The sequence below is a fragment of the Musa acuminata genome, chromosome BXJ1-4, assembly GCF_036884655.1.
Source record: "Musa acuminata AAA Group cultivar baxijiao chromosome BXJ1-4, Cavendish_Baxijiao_AAA, whole genome shotgun sequence".
NCBI classification, from domain to species: domain Eukaryota; kingdom Viridiplantae; phylum Streptophyta; class Magnoliopsida; order Zingiberales; family Musaceae; genus Musa; species Musa acuminata.
This window is the reverse complement of record NC_088330.1, coordinates 1,186,819-1,207,369: the sequence shown is the minus strand read 5'-3', so window position 1 is coordinate 1,207,369 and position 20,551 is coordinate 1,186,819. Positions and strand designations below refer to the sequence as shown.

General features: G+C 34.4%; 2 protein-coding genes across 5 annotated transcripts; one reads left to right on the top strand and one right to left on the bottom strand.

Moving 5' to 3' along the window:
* The first annotated feature begins 5,106 nt into the window (after positions 1-5,106).
* LOC135672270 (nucleoside diphosphate kinase 3-like) lies at positions 5,107-9,755 on the top strand. The gene is made up of 7 exons (XM_065180730.1): positions 5,107-5,229; positions 6,846-6,986; positions 7,316-7,353; positions 7,438-7,488; positions 8,151-8,318; positions 8,400-8,512; positions 9,364-9,755. Exons 1-7 carry the CDS (start codon positions 5,148-5,150, stop codon positions 9,485-9,487), a joined length of 717 nt encoding a protein of 238 aa, XP_065036802.1. The 5' UTR covers positions 5,107-5,147; the 3' UTR covers positions 9,488-9,755.
* Positions 9,756-10,429: 674 nt separating this feature from the next.
* Positions 10,430-17,972, bottom strand: LOC135583128 (uncharacterized). 4 transcript variants are annotated; one of them, XM_065154920.1, is made up of 3 exons: positions 17,149-17,964; positions 11,235-11,376; positions 10,430-10,729 (listed from the first exon to the last, which is right to left on the bottom strand). In XM_065154920.1, the coding sequence occupies exons 1-3, from the start codon at positions 17,839-17,841 to the stop codon at positions 10,713-10,715; spliced, it is 852 nt and encodes a 283-aa protein (XP_065010992.1). In that variant the 5' UTR covers positions 17,842-17,964; the 3' UTR covers positions 10,430-10,712. The 4 variants fall into 4 exon arrangements, 3 of the variants coding, with proteins under 3 accessions (XP_065010992.1, XP_065010984.1, XP_065010978.1); XM_065154912.1 differs by having other exon boundaries at positions 11,203-11,376; positions 17,149-17,963; XR_010497340.1 differs by lacking the exon at positions 10,430-10,729 and adding an exon at positions 15,926-16,051 and having other exon boundaries at positions 11,237-11,376; positions 17,149-17,972.
* Between the last annotated feature and the right edge of the window lie 2,579 nt (positions 17,973-20,551).

The window sequence follows — 20,551 nt, the reverse complement described above, 5'->3', positions numbered from 1 at the left end:
ATAATAGGAAAGAACATTTAAGTAGAGGATATTTTGGTCATTCTAACGTTATAAAGTGTTTACTTCGCATGATAATTCAGTGAACTTTGTAGCTACTGACAGATATAATATGCCGCAAGAACTACATCGAGTCACAACAATTAAGTTGATCCAACAAAATAAAGTTTTTGTGAGGGGCTTTGCAGAACGATGTTCTACACCTCTCTTTAAGCCCTATTAATTAATTTGTCTATTGTGTTAGATGAAACAGGGCTTCAAATTGCTGTCTCAAATAAGTGCTCCAATTGCATTAGAATTGACGATTTTGAAGACCCAAAGCATTTTCCATGTGATAGTTGGGAAGTTAATACATGACAAGACACAGCCTTTCAATTTCGATGTCTTAAAAGAAATCTTTTAATGATGTCCTTTTTCTTTCTTGGGGCTTTATATTTTCTATCATTTTCCCAACAAGTCGTATTCGTTAAGCTGTGAGCGTCCTCACTCGTAGATTTAAATATAATAATATTCATAAATATAATAATTCAAATAAGGTAGGACCAACAAATCATATTCATAAATAGAATAATTCAAGGGTGAGATCATAGTTTGTGGTGTATGAGATGAGCTGTTTGGAGTCAAATTTCACGCTCATATTCATATATATATATAATATTTTTTCCTTTTACAAACAAGAAGAACGATTTCCAATCTCACATGCTTGGGTTTGAACTTGAAGTTAGATCCTGATCTAGTTTTAAGCTATTGGTAAAAATGGAAGCATGGATCATAATAGCATTAATGTTAGTATTAGAATTTTTATTTTTTGGAATCAATCTCTGTTGTCCCTACTTTTAAGGTCTAAGTTTGATTTTTTAGTAATGTAACCTCTTTCTATCTTATAACAATAAAGAGATGGAACAAAGTATACACATCTTTCTGGATGTGCATTAGATGCTGCTATATGGTAATTCCATTCATAATATTTTCTTATTTTTCACACAATAATTTTTTGATAAAATATTTACATCATGTAGTATAGTATATCCCAATCTCCATTGGGAAAAAAATAGCAAATGTCCAAATTTAGTAGGATATTCCATCACAATACATCAACTTTTGTTATTCATGCATGATTGATTATTGCACAAACTCGTCCATGATAAATACAAGGGCTAGTTTGGTTGATGCTTTTTATTGAACTAGATAACATGATTCAAAATCGATCGATCCAAGGGCTAGTTTGATCTAGTCATAATCATGGTTTGGGTCAAATGAATTTAGGTTAGATCTTGTGAAGTGGATTGAGTCAATTGGGTCAAATGAATTAAGATTTTTACCGTTGGTATTCATATAAAAAGTCTAATATAAATTGATTTTGATTCTTAATTTTGCTAAATTTTCAACAGTTATGACTATACGAACATGTCGATATATTTATACCATCTCATTATCTTGATATCTATGACTATGGAGATGAGATTGAGTGAGTATTAGTAACTAGAATGTTATCCACTTAAGGTTATAGTTGATAATTATTATATACACATTTGGAGATATAAATATATTTTCGATAACTATTATATACACATGTTGTGTTAGTGTATTAAGTGTTTAACTCGACAGCTACTACCGAGTCTTATCTACTATCGATTAAGAATATCGAGATAGAATAATTTAATATTTTTATTTATATATTTAAAATATATTATTTATTTAATATATTAAACTATTTGCAGGACACACATGCTGATGAGAATTAAGAATGTGCCGAGTATAAAAAGAAAGAAGATAAAATCAAAAAATTATAAAAGATACTCAAAAATCATGGAAGATAATTCATTTGGATCCACTAATGATCTATTATTTTCTATAGTGTGTTCTACTACACTTAAAGATCAAGGGCTACCCCATCAATAGTCCGTAGATAGCATAGGTTGAAAATATGTTAGACCCTTAAGATAACTCATTTTTTTTTAGGAAAAACATATTATTTAAAGGATTTAGGGACAATAAACCTAAGCAAAGGAAAGTTTGATGATGGCCTATGTTGTTATATAAATTGTTTGACAACGTGATGTATTTTAAAAATGTGATTAAGATAGCTATAGAAAATTGATAGATTTGAGGAAAATTACTTGAGTTACACTTGCGTCGAACTAAGGTTATACTCGAGTTACACTATGACTCTATAACTATCATAATATGATTCTAGTATATTTAGTATCATTTTTTTTATTTTAGGGTGATTAATTGATCAAATAGAAAATTTATGTTTTGAATTTATGATCTAACTATAACTCGAGAGTAACACGAGTGTAATGCAAGTGTAACTAAATTTTTTTTTAATTAAATCTATCAAAACTCCTCTATAAATATCTTAATATAATTCTAGTATGATTAAAATTATTTTTTTTAATTTTATGGTGATTAATTGTATAAATAAGGGATTTATATTTTGAATCTATAATCAAGTGTAATACAAGTGTAACTCAAGAAAATTTCACCAAACCTATCCAAACTTATATATTACTATCATAATATGATTATAATATGTTTCATATCACTTTTTTTTATTTTTATTTGATTTTTAGATGATTTTAAGGATTAAAATGTTCAAAAAGGGTATTATGGTTCTAGGTGATATTATCGCCTAGTCTAAGGCTACTGGATATAAGCGATACTATCACTTATTTAGTGGTAGTATCACCATCGGGTAGTGTTACATTGTGATCGAGTGTAACTCGAGTGTAACACGAGTATAACTCGATTTAAATTTAACTAAATCAATACAAACCTTTTCCACAACTATTATGACATTATTATAAAGATGATTAAAATTATTTTTTATAATTTTAGAAGATTTTTATGTATTTAGTAAAATTTAGCACGTGCTGATTGGAATGTCATATTGTAATTGTATCCAATTGAAAATTAGCAAAATGGTAGCATCAATTAAACTTAAATATAAATACAATAAGGATTGTAACATCAATTGCAAAATGGTAACTTCACATTCAAAATTAGCAAAAGTTTAAAATGTTTCATAATGTTGTAGCAAACTTGCAGAAAAATTATATAGGTATACTTGTATATATATACTATACATAAAAAAACTACCTCTCATAGCCAATTTAAATAACAAAAATGGACCAAAACTATGATATACAAAAAGATTGAAGATACCACATTGTTTTATATTTGATAATGTTGACTTATACAAGTAGTGTAAATTTGCATAATCATCAATTATGATCTAATTATTGATACCTTGAATACCTTATAGTGTATTCATCTCATACAAAATAATTTTTTATTATTATAATGAATGATTCGACAATAGAACTAAATGATGGGTCAATGCGGTCGATGCTTTAGGGACATTGTAAAGAATGATGTCGTGGCTTCAATGACACTACAAATGCTTTACGAATGTAATGATTTGTTGTTTAGCGATTCAACGAGAGTACACAAAGCTAAATAGGGTTGCGACGATGAACTATTGATTGTCTGACTCCACAAGACTTCATCAATAATGGATGGTGACCCGTTGACGAGGACTAGGCTATAGTTCTATTAGTTCATTGATTATCAACAACTAACCATGAAGACGGTTAGTAGGAATGCAAACATCCTATTAGCAGGGAGGTGATGATGACCTCTTGCCTTGTTGGTGACGTCGATGGCGACATCCTACCCTGACAACGTTGACTGCGACCATCAAGGCTCAATGGGAAGGTGATGCTGACCTCTTGCCCTAGCAATGGTGACCACAACCACCAACGTTCATCAAGATTACTTTGATCTCCTATCCCATCGGCAAAGGTCACTATAACCACTAAGGCATAGCGAGAAGGCGACAATTATGATTCCTTCAACCATTAAGTCGGGCGATGATATTCCTATTGACGATGGCAATCATAGCCACAACCTATGATAAGGTTGGCAATCTTTAGCGTTTTTGTTGCATTCATCAATTGACGAGATAATTTGGAAGAAAAATAAGGGTCAATCTAGGCTTAAATCGAACAAATCAAATAGTTGATTTATTTTGAACTTGTCTAACTTCATATCAAACAAATTGATTCGTCCAAAAAAAAAAAAAAAATCCAAAGTCAAGTAGGGTCAGGACATTGTTTATCATTATTTGATTTTCTAGAGAATATCTGGTTATAGTATGAAAAAGGATGCTCTTTAGTAAAAATCAAATATGGGGGCATCATATAGTAAAACCCTTGAGTTTTTTTATAGATAAAATACCTAAAATAAAATTATAAATATTTTTTATTTTTAATAATATAAATAAAAAATTGATGATTCGAATAGGCCTCGAGCAATTAGGTTTCAATTCTTGGTTAAAAAAAGTCAAAACAATTGGTTTCGAAATCGAAAATCGTTGATTCTGAAACTATTAACTATTCTGAAATCAAGATAAGAACTATCCATGTCAACATATTGTGCATGCCAGTGTAAATTCCTTACCATGCTTCGCTTTACCATATTAACACATAATTTGATCAAGAACCAAATAATTTTAAAGGTGGACAAGGTATCCAAAAAATAATTTTAATTCATGAGGGACAAATTGATCAAGAATCCTCCGTTTTATATTTGACATTAATTAACTAAAAGATAAAAAGAGAATGAATAATAAAAGAAGAAGATTTGGAAATTTGGTTCTTTAAAAATATCGTTGCTTTAAAAATATTAATATTGTAGATTAAATTTACTTTAGACAAGTAAATACAAAAAATAAACTTCTTGCATAAGGGTATTATTATGATAGCTTCAGCAATAAATAAACAGTAGCAACACAAGCACGCCTCGCATCGGTTCCGTCTTTATCTTTATAAAAGAACGCGCGCGTATCAACGCCATCTCCGCCTCGTAACGAACCCAACCAGGTGCGACAGGCAGAGGGAACGGGACCACGTGCTTTATTTTGGACTTAAATGACCATACTGCCACTCGTCCCCCTAAATTATAACGTAAGCGAATCGTCCTAAATGACTATTTTGACTTTCTCCCGTAATTATCACTGTAGAAACCACGAATGACCGGTCCAAGTGAACCCTACCCTTTAAAAGGCGGAAACACCCCCGACGTGACGGGTGAACTACTTGAAGCAGCGCGCTCCTCGCTCGCTCTCTCAGATCGAACGATCCAAGATGAGCACTCAGGTCTTCCGATCGGCTTCGAGGACGGCGAGGGCTTTCCTGTCGGCCTCGCGGACCGCCCCACTCCACTGGCGTCAGTTTTCTCTCTCTATCTCTCTCTCACGCACAGTTTTCAGATCAAACCTTTCTTTCTTTGCCTTTTCGTTGGAAGTTTGTACAAGTACATTATATTTCGATTGGCGGTAATTTAAATTAAAGACCTATTCAACATGTGTGAGATTGCGTGCGTGTGGAAGTGCTTGTACTATGTTTCCACGAAGATGTGGAATTGATTGCTTTCAGATCAATTTCTCTGGAAATTTCTTTTATATGTTTTATTATCTTTCCGCTTTGATTGATTGTTCCGTAAAGTGCGCATCTGACGAGAATGCTCGTTCTCGTTTCTGTGTTCTTCGAATCGGAGAATCTCATGTTGGGTCAAAATGTGTCGAATTGATAGGCTTTCAGATTTGTTTTTTTTTTCTTTGGCACCGAAAATTTATATATTTATATATTTTTTTTTCATTTTATTATTATTTTTTTGTAGCGAGGATCTGTTAAAAATTCCATTTTTTTGGGTATTTTGATCAGAAAAGCTCGTGATTCGTATACGTATGTTGGAATTTGATTGTGACTCGGCGTGAGCTATAATTATCTCTCTATCGAAGTAGAAAATTTGACAGATGGGTTAACCTCTGGTTTTACTCTCTTTTCCCCTGAATCGATTCAGGCCACCCTAATCTTTTCGGAACTAATTCATATCACATTCAGATTAAATCTCGGCATCAGTTCTTTGGATTTTGTTACACCTTTAAGCGGAATTTAAAAAATACGTTAGACGAATTTCTCCAAAACAAACGAATTTATCGGGTCAGTGCACAACTTTATTGCAACTTTTGTACTTCCATTAGGCCGATTTCTTGTCATCAGCTGTAGCCATTTTGGCAATCTTTGTAAAACACGAGAACCCAGTCCAAGTTTAGGCATACAGCGCTGTCCTTTAGATTGAAATAATTAGCATCAAGGAGTCCCTTTCTCTTTATACTTTTCTGCTTTTCGGATATGTTGAAGAAAGGAAAGAGAATGGCTTGAGGTTATGGTCTAATCTCCACGCTCCGAGGAATCACGTGTTTAACTTTTGATAAATCATGGCTCATTGCTTTTGTGACAATATTAGCTGTTTGCTTCCTATCTCAATAATTTCAACCATATTTATATATAAAATGCTGAATCGAATTATTATATTTATGCTCCTAAAGATTTCTGTTAGTAATGACTTAATTTTAAGGAGCCTATATATCATGGTTTCTACTAATGATATTTTATTGCTCTCAAAATGAATGAATTCCGCATTTCCTCCTTTTGTCATCGATTCATTGGCATTCTAGAAGACCACCATCACCAGCTCTCACTCATCTTGGTCATGGTAGATTTATTGGCTAAAGAAATATTTGTCGATACATTGATAGGTCCCCTTCTATATGTCAGTTACTTCTTTCTTATTTTCATTTCTGTCCGTTGCAAGTCCAGTGTCGATGACCCTGCTTCATGGATCTAATTCCTGAATCTATCACGGATCACTGCCACAGCTGTTTGAGAGTAGGACACAGATTGTTTGCAAAATTTTCCAAACAAAGTTAATGAAATGACTTGTTAGCCGTGCCTTTTGTTGTATCATAAATCATTGACAATAGTATGTGTTTTGTATAGAGTGGCGCACTGCAGCGGCAGTCACGGCAACAGTGTTCAGAGGGTCAGCGCGCTCTCTGTCTTCATATTGTGAAAAGGCTGATTGCAAAAAGACCACATCAAGAGGATGGCTGTATGGTACTCTTGCCTTTCCTGCCGCAGGTCAGTTGTTGAATATGCATCGATTTCGTTTATCATGAACCTTCCAAGTTTCCTCTGCATTTTACATTATCCATAATGTAAGTGATTCAATATAAGAAGATTCTCTTCCAGTTCTTGTTTGGCACTATCAAGATAATGTTTCTCTGATAACTCTTTTGTTGCACATATTGCCAGAGTTTTTGTTATTAAAAAATTCGACAGTATTGCAAATTATGTGCTTCAGGAAGTGATGATATCTCAAAACTTTTCTGATAGCTTGTTTTGCTATTTATAGTTGGTGGAATGTATATAAATATTTGTTTGCATATAATTTTTATTTTTGTTGGCAGTATACTTGCTTCAAGATCACCAATTACACGCAGCAGAGGTACAAATTTCAGATAAAAATTTTCAGCTAAAATTTCAAACTGTAACTTTCGATTTTCTGATCATGGTTTTTTATATGCTTAAGCTGGAGAGGACATTCATTGCAATAAAGCCTGATGGAGTGCAAAGAGGGCTGGTAAGTTGGTCCTTCATATATCACAGATATCTATCGGTAAAGCAGTTGATATTTTACTTATTTGTAAATTTTGAATATTGCATAGATTTGTTGCACTACCTTTTAAATTTTTTTAGTGTTCCTCATCCTGATCTTTCAAGGAACAATTTCTTTTTAAATCCCATGATGTCTGAGCACTCCACTTTTCAACACTAATCAGCTTTCCTTGCCATTTCACAGAGATGTGGTCTGTTTTCAGACTAGCAATCTTTCCTCCTTTGAAGTACATATGGAATTGATGTGCTATCTCAAATCATAAAAGATGTTGGCTCAGAAATAGTTTAAAGTTTATAAATTATAAAGAAGAAGATTGTTTTGTGGAAGAAAAGTAAATTTCCATCATACCTATGAACTGATTCCACAAGTTGAAGTAAGCTTGATAATACAATGTTTATTAAACTGAACTAGCTGTTAATTTTTGTTAAATGTTGTTTGTTAATGCACATTCGTTAATTGTCCTTGAAAAGATCTTTTTCCACCGGGACAATTCTCTAATTCATTAATTCATTCTAATGCACCAATGATCACTGTGTTTGTATGATTTACAGAGATTACTGAGCTGGGCTCTTTTTCCCTCTTGCACAACATCTATTTTAGTAAACCTGATAACTTTTGTTCTTCAGATTGCAGAGATTGTATCCCGTTTTGAGCGAAAAGGTTTTAAGCTTGTGGCGATTAAGATTGTGGTTCCTTCCAAGGAATTTGCTCAGAAACACTATCATGATCTAAAAGAAAGGCCATTCTTTAATGGCCTCTGTGACTTTCTTAGCTCAGGCCCTGTGGTTGCTATGGTAAGATAATACTGTGTGATGTTACCGAGAAAAAAGATTTGATAACTTCATATGTTTACTTTATTAGTTACTAAATTGTAGGTTTGGGAAGGGGAGGGAGTCATAAAATATGGTCGAAAATTGATTGGTGCTACTGACCCACAAAAATCTGAGCCTGGCACAATCAGAGGTGATCTTGCTGTTGCTGTTGGAAGGTATGTCCTGGAAACATTTTTATCTTAAAGTCTGTTCAATAGATCTTTGTAATATAAGCAGGTTTTTGATAGCTTATAGGCAAATCGAGAAGGTAATAATAATCTGCAGGTAGTGTTACGCACAAACATTTCAGATGATATATAACTGGTCAGAAACAAAGTGCATCTACATTATCCAATAGATCTGCAGTACATTAAGTGTTGTCATTTCTTTCTTATCTGTTCATTAAGGTTGAATTTTATTAAAAATGTTCCAAATTGTCTAAATAGATGTCTTATCATATGTAAATATTATGATGAATTTGTTCATTAAGATTGAATTTTTTTATTTGAAATTTCCAAAGTTCCCAGATGGTTGAAACCGTGGAGAATAAAAGGAGTAAGGGAGCCAGGGCAAATAATGGAATCATGAATATATATATATATATATATATAATTCATTGAACTATACACAACATCTTTTTTTCTTTTTTCTTTTTATTTTTTACAAAGGATAAGTGATAATAATAGTGATAGGTTTTGATCTAGGACCTTGTAGTGATCTAACTAGGCCTAAACTAACTATTATCTTCTAATCCTTGGTTAGCGAGTCTAATATACAGCATCAAACAAATGCTTTTAGTGTAAAAATTTATCAGATAAAATCTTGAACCCTTAAACCTTGGTAAGTACGTATGATACATCACCATCAAAGTTATGTTCTAGATATGAAACTTAGATGAGACCTTTGATAATAAGTGAGTTTATACGGAATACTTGACAATTTAGTAAATGTTTTACCAATATGCTGTGTTCTTTGTCGACACTGATAGCTTATTCTTTTCATTTCTTATTACTAATTAACGTTGTAGAAACATCATCCATGGGAGTGACGGGCCCGAAACAGCCAAGGATGAGATCGCCCTATGGTTCAGTCCTATTGAGTTAGTCTCTTATACGAGCAATGCCGAGAAGTGGATCTATGAAGTAAACTGATCGGCCCTTCTCATCTCTATTTTTCTCACATTTTGGTGGACTTTTTAGATGTTGCAGGCAGTTGCAATTAAAATTATCGAATGTGTCAAATAAGTAACGTCATCCTGAGATGAGTTCCTGATGCTACTGCTGAAATCTCTTGTGTGGTTGTAGAATGTTAATCTGGATATGAAGAGCTGCTTCATTGTCTTCTACATGATATTGGCTCTGCAGTCTTAGCTATGTTCTTGTCCTGTTCTTACCTCTACATATCTTATAAGCATATTTGCATTTAGTGTGACCAACTCACATAATTCTCAATTATTCATTTTGCTTTTTGATCCATTAAATGGGAATAAATTTGTAGTTCATGTATCTACTTTGCCTTTGGAAGAGGGGTCTTGGAGACCCATTAGATATCAAGTGATCTGATGCAATGCGAAGGACATCTTACTCAAGGATCACAGTTCTGATTTTGGGACCCTGGGTTTATGGTCAACAAACCACTTGGGATTTAGTTGGTTCTGTCATACTGTATGAGTATGTCAGAACATGTAATGAAGAAAGAAAGAGGAGCGGAAGAGAAAAACTAATGAAGAAGAGGAAGGAGGAAAAGAAGGAAAAGAAGAGAGAGAAGGCATGAAGGAGAAGAAAGCTTAGCCGGTAAAATATTAACATATAAGAGAAGAAAAAGGAAAATGAAAGGAGAGGAAAAGAGGAGGAAGAGAAAGCATGAAGGAAAAAGGTCGGCACGATAAATATGGATCAAACAATATTAGCAAAACAATAATCTTAATTTACCAGAAACTAAGAAAATTTGCTGATTAACTCCAAGGTTTGTGTGAATGAAAGAATTGACGTTTTGACATCATAATAAGATTATTCTTTAGCAACATTAGAAATGACCTTTTGGGCTTATAGGGGTGTGTGAGCATTGCCAAGAATTTGAGTCTTCCCCAACTATTTAAAAGCAAGAACAGAGATAACATAGCCATGCATGTAAACAGCCGACATCATCTCTGGAACACAAGTGTGTATGCCACATAAACTACAAATTCAATGTATTTAAAGCAATGATAGAAAAATATAATTGAGAAGAACATCTATGCAGATAAATGCGGCGATAAAAGCAGAGTCCACTAACCCTTTGCATATCTTTGCCACTCACCCAAATTACCTGAAGTGAACAAGCCATGCTTCGAGTGCCACATAAATAATATAGTTTGTTGATACACTTGAATTCTTGTTACTTGACAATGTCACCTGAAGAAAAAAGAATAGGCCGAGATTAGACACGGCAAACTGCTATAATTTCCGGTGATACCACTTTTGTGAGAACAATAGGATTTGTGAAAGCATTACAAGGTTAGTTCAGATATGCACTTCTGCACAAAGTTAATACTGAGGCTAAAACATATGCATCCATTGTATCATAACATACTAGAGAAAATTCCAGGAATTAAGTCCCTAATCCTTTTGCAATAATTGAAGTTATAGCTGCAATTGCTTTACAATTGCATTTACAAAATCTTGTGCATGAGAGTGAATATCAATCTTATTGTAGATTTGTTTTTGCACAAAGCATAGCTCTTGAAATATTCTAACCATGTACTGAAAAATTACTGATTAGAATACAATTAATATTTGAACAAAAATAAAGTTGATGACAACGTGTTTAGAAAATATGTTTACAACAATGCCAACAATAGTTGACAATTTAATGCTTTTTTAGACACCTGATGGAGCATCTAAATTGGGGCAACAGAACCTTGACAGCAGATGCAAGCAACCAAGATGCCGAGAACAGCCCCGGCAAATACTTGCGATGGCGTGTGACCCAGGAGCTCCTTTAGCTTTCTTTCACTGATGGGATGCCCTTGAAACAAGTCCTCGATGATCTTATTAAGTACCTAAATGGCATAAACATTTTAGATTGGTAAATGTCAGGAATAAAAAAAATATTCAAGGCTAACACACAAAAGAAGTCCATTGTATCATCAGCATGAGTCATCAAACATGTAAGCAAAGACATGTCCAAACAACAACAAAAAATCAATTTTACATGGAAACTAAATACACATCTCATGTCTGTTTTTAGTCCATGTGAAATATAGCATATTATATATACGTGATTTGTATCGAGGCTTCCACTTAGGTAAAAATGTTCATCTTTTTCCACATCAACATATACAAATTAATCAGGGAGGATAGCGTATTTACGGATGACAAAAATCTCATATGAATTACTTCAAAGTTCAAAGTATATGACACAATGTAGTATGGAAGATGACTATAATGGTTGACAGCTCTCTCAAAGGACACATCCGATAAACATAGTATGAAACACATCGACCAGCAAAGATTCATTCATATGGAAATCATTAGAAGAAACAGTACATGTATCGGTAGGTTGACCTGCATACTAGTATATCAACAATGTGCTGATGTTCAAAGTTCAGTGTAGATTCTAAAGCATTATATATTACATTAATTTTCTGATGCAGAAAATAAATCATCATGGTTATCATTCTTGTCCAAGTCTCACAAGGGTTCAAGGCTTTAAGCTACAAAAAATCAACTAATCCAACTTATTATCAACAAAGAGCTTATTATTTTCAGAAAGATATATTTTAAAAAAGAGTTTAGGAATGCTATATACCAATTAGGCCCTATTAAAAGAAAGATGAACTGCTTGTGGTAAACCAAGCACACCAGAATTAACATCTGCAACAGGGCTTCACAAGAATTTCCAGACTATCAAAAAGGTAACACGGCAATATAAATTATAAACTAATCAGAGTTAAAGCCAAAGACAGTGTTGCCAAAGAGCCTAAAATTGATGGTGCAAAATTTAGATGACTTGACTTTGCTAGATAAAAGGAAGGTGCCAATGCTTTTTTTCTCACAGTATATCTTATTCACTCTCATGGAGGAAAAGCAATAGTCCACTCAAAGCCATTGATAAACTAATTAAGGCAAGCCATGCAAAATGGCCACAAGCAATCACCCTTTTTCGTGTATTAAGTAGAACTAAATAGTGTTGCAAGTTTTCATCTGGTAGAGCTTTCATGTTTTAGTTTCACAAAATAGATTATAGAGATCTTGTTTCACTCAAATTGGTGATTAAATAGTGCAAGCATGTTACTATATTTTTCATTATTTGATATAATTAAACTTGTCATATATTCACTCTCTATTTCTGAAGCATGTTGTATGAGGAGATAGATCTATAGCAGGTTCATATAAGAAAGAGTTCCTTTGCATGCAGAATCTCCTTTGTTCTAACACTTTCTGACATATTCTCAGCTTTCAACCCAATCCACATCCAATTGCCTTAGCAATATTGGACAATCTCCAAATATTGATGAGAAACTGATGACCTGTACCTATAACAAGTTTGTAGAATCAACAAACTCTACTATATGATTTGCAAAGTCCTTGCTTTGCTACTTAATGACGTATATAACTTTTGAAGTTTTTGATCATGTAAAGTAAGAAACGGCACCGTGGTTTTGCCTTGCACACCATGCATGAAGCATCATATATTCAAACCAATAGCCAGAAAGAACTTCAGATATAAATCTTCACTTTTGTAACTGCATGGCTTGTGTTAGACATCTTTTGTGCATATGGGAATAATGATCCAAACTAACTTTTAAAAAAAAGCAGAAAATTCGTGTATGCATGCTTGTCTAGAATGTTTCCAACAATGCCTATGATCCTAGACATGGACCGTCGTATTGTGACGACCGATGGTATTGATCCATGGGTGTACCATATTTATATGGTGCACACACTATAAATATCATACTGGCATACGTACCGTACGTATGCTGCAAATACCGTACACACGTACAATATAAATACCAAATGAACATACACTATAAATCATATAAATACCTTCTCCAGTATGTCGGAACATACTGGTTTTAAAAAAAAGGCTGAAAATGGCCAAAAATTCACAAAATATTTTTTTTAGGCCTTTTATCCTAATTTAATAGTAATTTTAGTGTATTTAACTAAGAATAGAGTGTACATGAGACAAATAAGTGCATAAGACTGTGATTAACACTAAATACCTCCAATTTGGGCCTAAATGTAAGACAATAGACCTAATTGTTACTAACAAGATAATGAGCTTAATCATGTTTAATCTTTGTAAATATGCATTTATACGCCTCTAATTAAATGGAATGATAAATAAAACATAGAAAAAAACTAAATACCTTCAAATTTGAGAGAAATTCCACTGGATCTCGAATTCCAACCCCTCTTTTATCCAAATCAACAGCTTAATTACCACTAATCACCAACTACGAACTATGATCACAAGCGAGAGTGAGAGAACGGGTGAGAAAGAGTGTGAGAATGAAAGTGAGTGAGAGAAAAGAGGCCCCAATGGTCAATTTGACTGTTGGGATCAAACTTGACCCGAATGGGGTCGATATCAGTCAAATTCCAACTGGAACTAATCCATATCAATTGACACAACATGAGCTTCGACCGTATCGGCTGATACATCACCCGTCTTGACCGATATCTGACCCGTTTCTGTATATCTCCTGAAATGGATACCAGTCAGCTGGTGAACCAATACATACTGCCCGTTTCGTATCAATTTGGGTGGTATGTCAAACCTTGATTCTAGATATATGAAAGTTCAAAAGTACTTGTAGAATTATTCCTTAGCTATATTTACAAGTCAAGTCATATTGATTTTTTACAATATACTTAAGGAAAAGCCCAAATGTATCAAAGCAGTAGCATATGCATGAGCTTGAAATTTAAAAAAGTATTAAACATTTCTTCACTTCTTCATAACTTTTTGTGAACATGGTTACCCCAGAATAACATGCTAGGTTAGAGAAGTGGAAGAGTTGGCTTGGTGACTCAACTAAGTCACATATTTCATAGCCCATCTAACTAAAAGAATGATGAAAGTCAGGGCTGTTAGGAAAAATGTGACTCTGCCTGATTATTATGAGTGGAGTGACTTGTTGATGAATGAATCTTCTGAAAAATCGGCCGAGTCTGAGTTTTTTTCTGGCATTGTAGCTGATTTGCAACTCAAATGGCCCAGTTTATATGCAATTTTCTCTTTATTTGGAAGAATAAACGAAGACATCATTCAACAAGATGTGTTGCCCAATAATGTTAGAAGCCACAAACATGTCATATTTTCAAAGTTCAAAACCTTAGTCCAGTGTCGACAACAGTTGATGGCTAACTGGAATGGTTCCAGTCTGATTTGGCATACTGACACTTAGTACAAGTACAGGCTGATGTACCACACTCGGTATATCAAATGATGAGATGCGAAGGAGCAGGAGGCAGAGAAAGATGAGAACCAATAGGAGGAGAAAACGGGGACCTCAACAAGGAAGATGACTGCAACAATGTGGTGGGGTGGATGAGGTGGTGGCAGTGATGTGATGGGGAAAAGAAGGAAACTGTGGCGAAGGAGGGGAGAAAGAGAGATCACACGAGATGTAGAATGACAACATGATATATATATATATATATATATATATATATATATATATATATATATATATATATATATATATATATATATATATATATATATCAGACAGAGAGAGAGAGAGAAAGCATGATATTCAGAGAACAGAAGAAAAAAGAAAAAGAAAAAAGGACAAACATCACTGCAAGTGTAAATGATAATAATAAAAGATTAGAGGTACTGGATGTAAACTTACCATCTGGTAAGCATGAGCTTATTGGATCATGCAACTCATACTGAGCAAAGTCAGACTTTGTCATCCAGTCTATGTTTGAGTTGGCTGTCAGACCAAATTCCTGCTGATACCAACCGCTACACCTGATATTTGATCCCCAGTTTCTTTTACGCATGTTCTCCACGGCTGCACTATTCCCATGAGCATGTAGGAAAAGACCACCTCTCTACTGCCGTTTATTATATGCAGGGAAGACAGAAAACAAAGTACATAGACGATGGGGAAAAAAGTGATATCAGGTTAGAAAATTTTCCTCCATCTTTTTGTCTTATGGGCTGACTCGCCAATCTTTCTCTCATACTATCTATCCTTTTTGTTCTATTTTTCTGTTTTCTTAAATGTGTTTAATGTTATGCATCTTTCATTTCATTTTTTTGGTTCTCTGAGCTTGATTTCTTCTTTTTTGACCATTTATTATTGTCATCCTGATTCATGATGCTGATTTGATTGACTGGTTCACTATGATCTTTGTTAGAATGTTATTTGATAATGAACTTGCTCTGTCTAAACTGCTTATGCTGCTATGTTTCTCATGTTAGACAAAGAGTTTCTCATATAGTTTTAATAATAATAATCATGCATAGATGCTTATTCAATAAAGACCATAGACAGGTGCCAACACCTTGACTCAAAATGCATATTGTTTTAAGATGGTGAAATTGGAAATGGCACACATCACCTGTGCTATGATCCCTATACTTACAGTAGAAGTGAAGTGTTATGTGAAATCCTTCGTAACTCAGGTCAACCATGTATCATGTAAGCAGACTTATCAACAAGTTCTCCTTAATGGCTACGAGAAAACGAAGACAAAAACCAGCTAGATAATCTGAACATAAGAGCAGAATCATGTGTGTCAAAAGTATTGTGTGTTAGCTCAACGATGAAAACATATTAGTTCTGTTGCACTGAAAAAAAATCTATTTTTGAAAAAACTATGCATACATGAGAAATAAAAAAAATTGTTGATCTATGGTATGATAATAGCCGACAGTGTAAATAGAGCAGTCTTAAGTTTCTATTTATAATAAAAACATTCATGATAAACAATCACAAATATCAAAGCCTAAAGACAATCTAGTCCAACAAATGTAAGTTTGGCTCTTGACTTTATAATCTACAAGTTATTGTGCAACCTCATATGAATACGAGTACTAGAAACTTGCTATACAAGGCAGCAATATAAGAAAAAGGTTGTCCAAGACCAACTTAAACAACATTTGAAAACCAGAACTCATTTGTATAATTGTTGAGGCACTAAGCTTGGATCTGCAGAGCTATAAAGTCGAGTATTACATGGAGAAGATCTTTTAGAATCAACTCATGAGATGCTAAGCTCTAAGATTGATATCCCAGCCTAAATGTCAAAGTTTTTGCATTAAGAATGAAATTCATGGATTTCACAAAGCACTGATCTGTCATCTCGTGTATTGACAAATCAAATGGTTGCCTTTGCACTCAACTCTGATATAGTGGCATTTAACTAAACTACAACAAATAGGTGGGTACTAAAATGGCTATACAATACTGACAGAAAAAACAACTCAACCTCCTTGTAGAAGCAACAAACTATCCAACAGTACAATGACCGTAGCAGCAGAAGACTAATGGTAATAGCATTAAGAGAAGAGGAAATGTAAGCTTCTCTTGAATCGTTAGTTGGAAAAGATTCAGCAACTAGTTCTATATGTTTGAAAAAAATTGAATTCTGATTACACAACAAAAATATAGTTATGTAGATGAATTGAAACGCAAAGATAGGAAAAAGGAGATAAGCCTATACAAATAAATGCTAAACTACTGTCTCAATGGCACTATCCTAAAAATTTAAGTTTATGTTAGAGCATCCACATATATCGTTCTTACTATTATTGCATGGAGAAACTGGTAACAAATAGATAACCAACAGAGGCAAAACACTCTCACCTCAGCCTGCATGCCGGCATGCCGTCTGACGCCAATCGCATCATACATGACGATGAGGCTGAAGCCAAGGCACACGGGGAACAGCGAGTCGCTCACTCCATGGCATAACGCCACCGAAGCCGTGAGCGCGGTGCAAAGCGCCGAGTGGGACGACGGCATTCCCCCGCAGCTGAACAGCATCCCGAGGTCCCACCTCCGCTCCACAAAGAAGTTGAGGAACATCTTTATGGTCTGCGCCAGGGACCAGGCCACGAGCCCCGACACGAAGGTCGGGTTCCCGGCCAGCGTCCACAGGAAGGGGCTGACCCGGGCCTTGGACACCGCTGCGGTGGTGCTCATCAGCAGCGTCCCGATGCTGCCGCAGCAAAGGTAGCCGTCCTCCCCGTCGCGACCATCGAGGCCGCCGTGCAGCCAAGATCGCACCTTTGGCAGCCGGGAGAGGACGAACCCACCGAAGGAGTGGAGGATGGGGAGGAGGAGGCAGAACGGGTTGAAGCGAGGGGAGCTGGAGACAGATCGGGCGGCGACGGTGGGGGGTGACCTCCTGGCCGGGGAATCGATGGAGATGGAGACGGGCGAGGGTTTGGATCGGGAATGATGGGAGAGGAGCGTGGAACGGGAACGGGTAGGGTTTTGATGGATATGAGAAGAGGGAGGAACCCTAAAGAAGGGTTTGAGGCTGACGACCTCCATGGCTGCTGCTCCGCATCGCTCGCGCCCGCACCTCACGGGGGAAGAGGAAGGGATTGGGTTATCAAAATTTTTGCTGATGCGAGCAACAATGAGGCTGGGGGCGATCACGGCCGTCCATAATGTCCGCGGATGCGAATATTGATGAAGAGTTTGGCGGGGGCTAAATAGGAAAATTCGAGAGGGATATTACTCGGAGATTCGAGGGCGTGAGGCGTTCAAAGATTCGCAGGCAGAGATGGATGGGGGAGAGAGAGACTACAAGAGGAGAGGAGGAAACGTAGCGGCGCTGCGCCATGCTGCTGCACTTTGGCTTCGACAAAACACCGACACGCTTCAGCTAATAATATGAAACGATTATTTGTTGTTATTTCCAATGTGATTTTATTTTACTACTTCCACATATATAAAGATGCAAGTCTTTTAAGTTAGATATAATAAGCATTACATATAGACTATTTTCAATGTGATTTGAAATACGACTCATAATTTTATGTAGCGAGATATTACATATAGAACTTATTAAGCTTCCAAATAAAAAAAATATAAAAAATCTAAAACTAAAAAAAAAAAAAAAATTTGGTATAGAGAGCTTACATCATCTTGTATCGAGTAATATAGAAACTTGATACAGTCATAGTCGTAAACAACCGAGTCCGAATAGTAACGACGTCCATTGTCGTCACTAGTATAAATGGGCTTGGATTCAATGTGGTTCGAATGAATGGGATAATTCTAAATCAAATTAGAATCGGACTTGATGGTTCGATTTTGACATTGATTCGACTATATTAATTTTAAAAATAAAAATAAAATTTTAATTTGATCGTCGACGGATCATTGGACTAACAACCTATCAGTCATACTCGACTCTTGGAATATCAAAATAATTATCAATTCTAATAATCTTCCCCTTAATGAGTATTTATATACTTTTATACCTCTTAAAAGAGAAAATATATTTGCTTTAAACTTCTTTTAATTTTTATTGAATCATTAATCATTGGACCTTTTCAGCTCTAATACTTCTTTATTGGGGATGGAGAGAAAAAAAAATCAAAACTAAAATAAAAATTCAGAGATCAACAATTAAGAATATATAGAAAGTAAAGTTGACGTAAGATTAACATGTTTCAACATTTTCTGATTATATCTATGGAGAAACAAAATTGTTTATCATGAGATTAATTATAAAACACTTAAGTTATTTATTCGAACACAATATATTGTACACCTCTTATGTTAATCTTGAAAAATTCATATATTTTTTCTCATCCTCTCTAGAAACTAGAGAGTGCCCACCCTATAGATAAATTCAAGATCATACCTAACATTTTTCTCTCTCCTTAACAAAATCGAGAGTTACATGAGATATTTATAGAAGATTCAAACTCTAATTTTTTAACTTTTTTTCTTTCCTTGGGACTCTTTGTTATAGTTGGATTGTTTAGACACTTGATTTTAAGAATCTCAATACTTATCGATCCCAAAATTATGAATTGTAAGGTGTGGAAAAGCATTAACTGATGTATGAGAAAATATTTTTTTTTGCCTAAAACTACTTACAATCTCATGTGATAGGTATATATGTGTAAAGATAATTATGTTGTTTATATTAATTTTATATTCAGATATTAGTTCAACAAATTTGATAAGATTTGTTCATGACATATCAAAGTTGTACAATTGATCAAGATAAATGAGAGTTTGGGCACTACTATTGATTGCATGGTTCAAAATTCGAAGACATTATAAAACACTGCATATACATTGAAACTACAGCAAACGAGATTGCACAAGTTTTAAGATTTTTCATAATATTTCTTAGCCAGAAGAAGAGTCCATAGCACCTCCGTAAATAGAGGGTTAGCATAATCCTTTAGACATAATAGGAGAAAAATATAGAGAGATTCAAGATTCGAGATATTGTGAGTTATTATGTTCAATAAGAGATTTTAGTTTTGAAGTACCTCTATTCTTTTTTTTATTATTATCAGTTATCTTCGATTTCTAGATGTTCATCATCATTTCAAGATACTTTTAATTTTTTTTTATCCTTTCTATTCTCTCTTCCTCCTTGTTTATCTTTTTTATTATTTCAACTGGTTGCACATTATCAAAGTAGATTTTGGTGATGCTGATTTGAAACCAAAGTCTTAATCCATGTTTGTCTCAGTGTGAGGTGGTGTTAGATGTGAAGATTTTATGGTTAAATTTTGGAGAACTACGTCAAACCCTACAAAATTATGTTTGGAGTATTTTTAATAAAAAATCTTTTAATACTTACGTTAGTCTTTGAATTAATGGATTTGATTAAATGTTGAGTTTGTGAGGGGGCATATATTAGGAGAGAGTCTAGTGCGGTTTAGGATCACTGCGCTCAAGATTGTGATCTAATATCGAGAGTGGGTGTCGTATATCATATAGCAACAAATCCAAGGAGCGTGATATAATTGTGAACAGGTGTGTTATATAAGGAGGGTAAGGTTGTGTTAGTCACGTGATAGTGAGATGTCGATCATATGTCGATGAGGTATTAATCATATAATTACAAAGTGATAAGGTATCAATAGTCTTCGTTCATGTCTACCCTAAGATAAATAACCTCAAAAAGATTATTATATTAGATTTCTTTGTTTTAGATTCAGATTCTTGAATTGGTGTTAGAGTTAGTGTGACATTTTTTTGTGATATTTAATAATAAATTATTAGA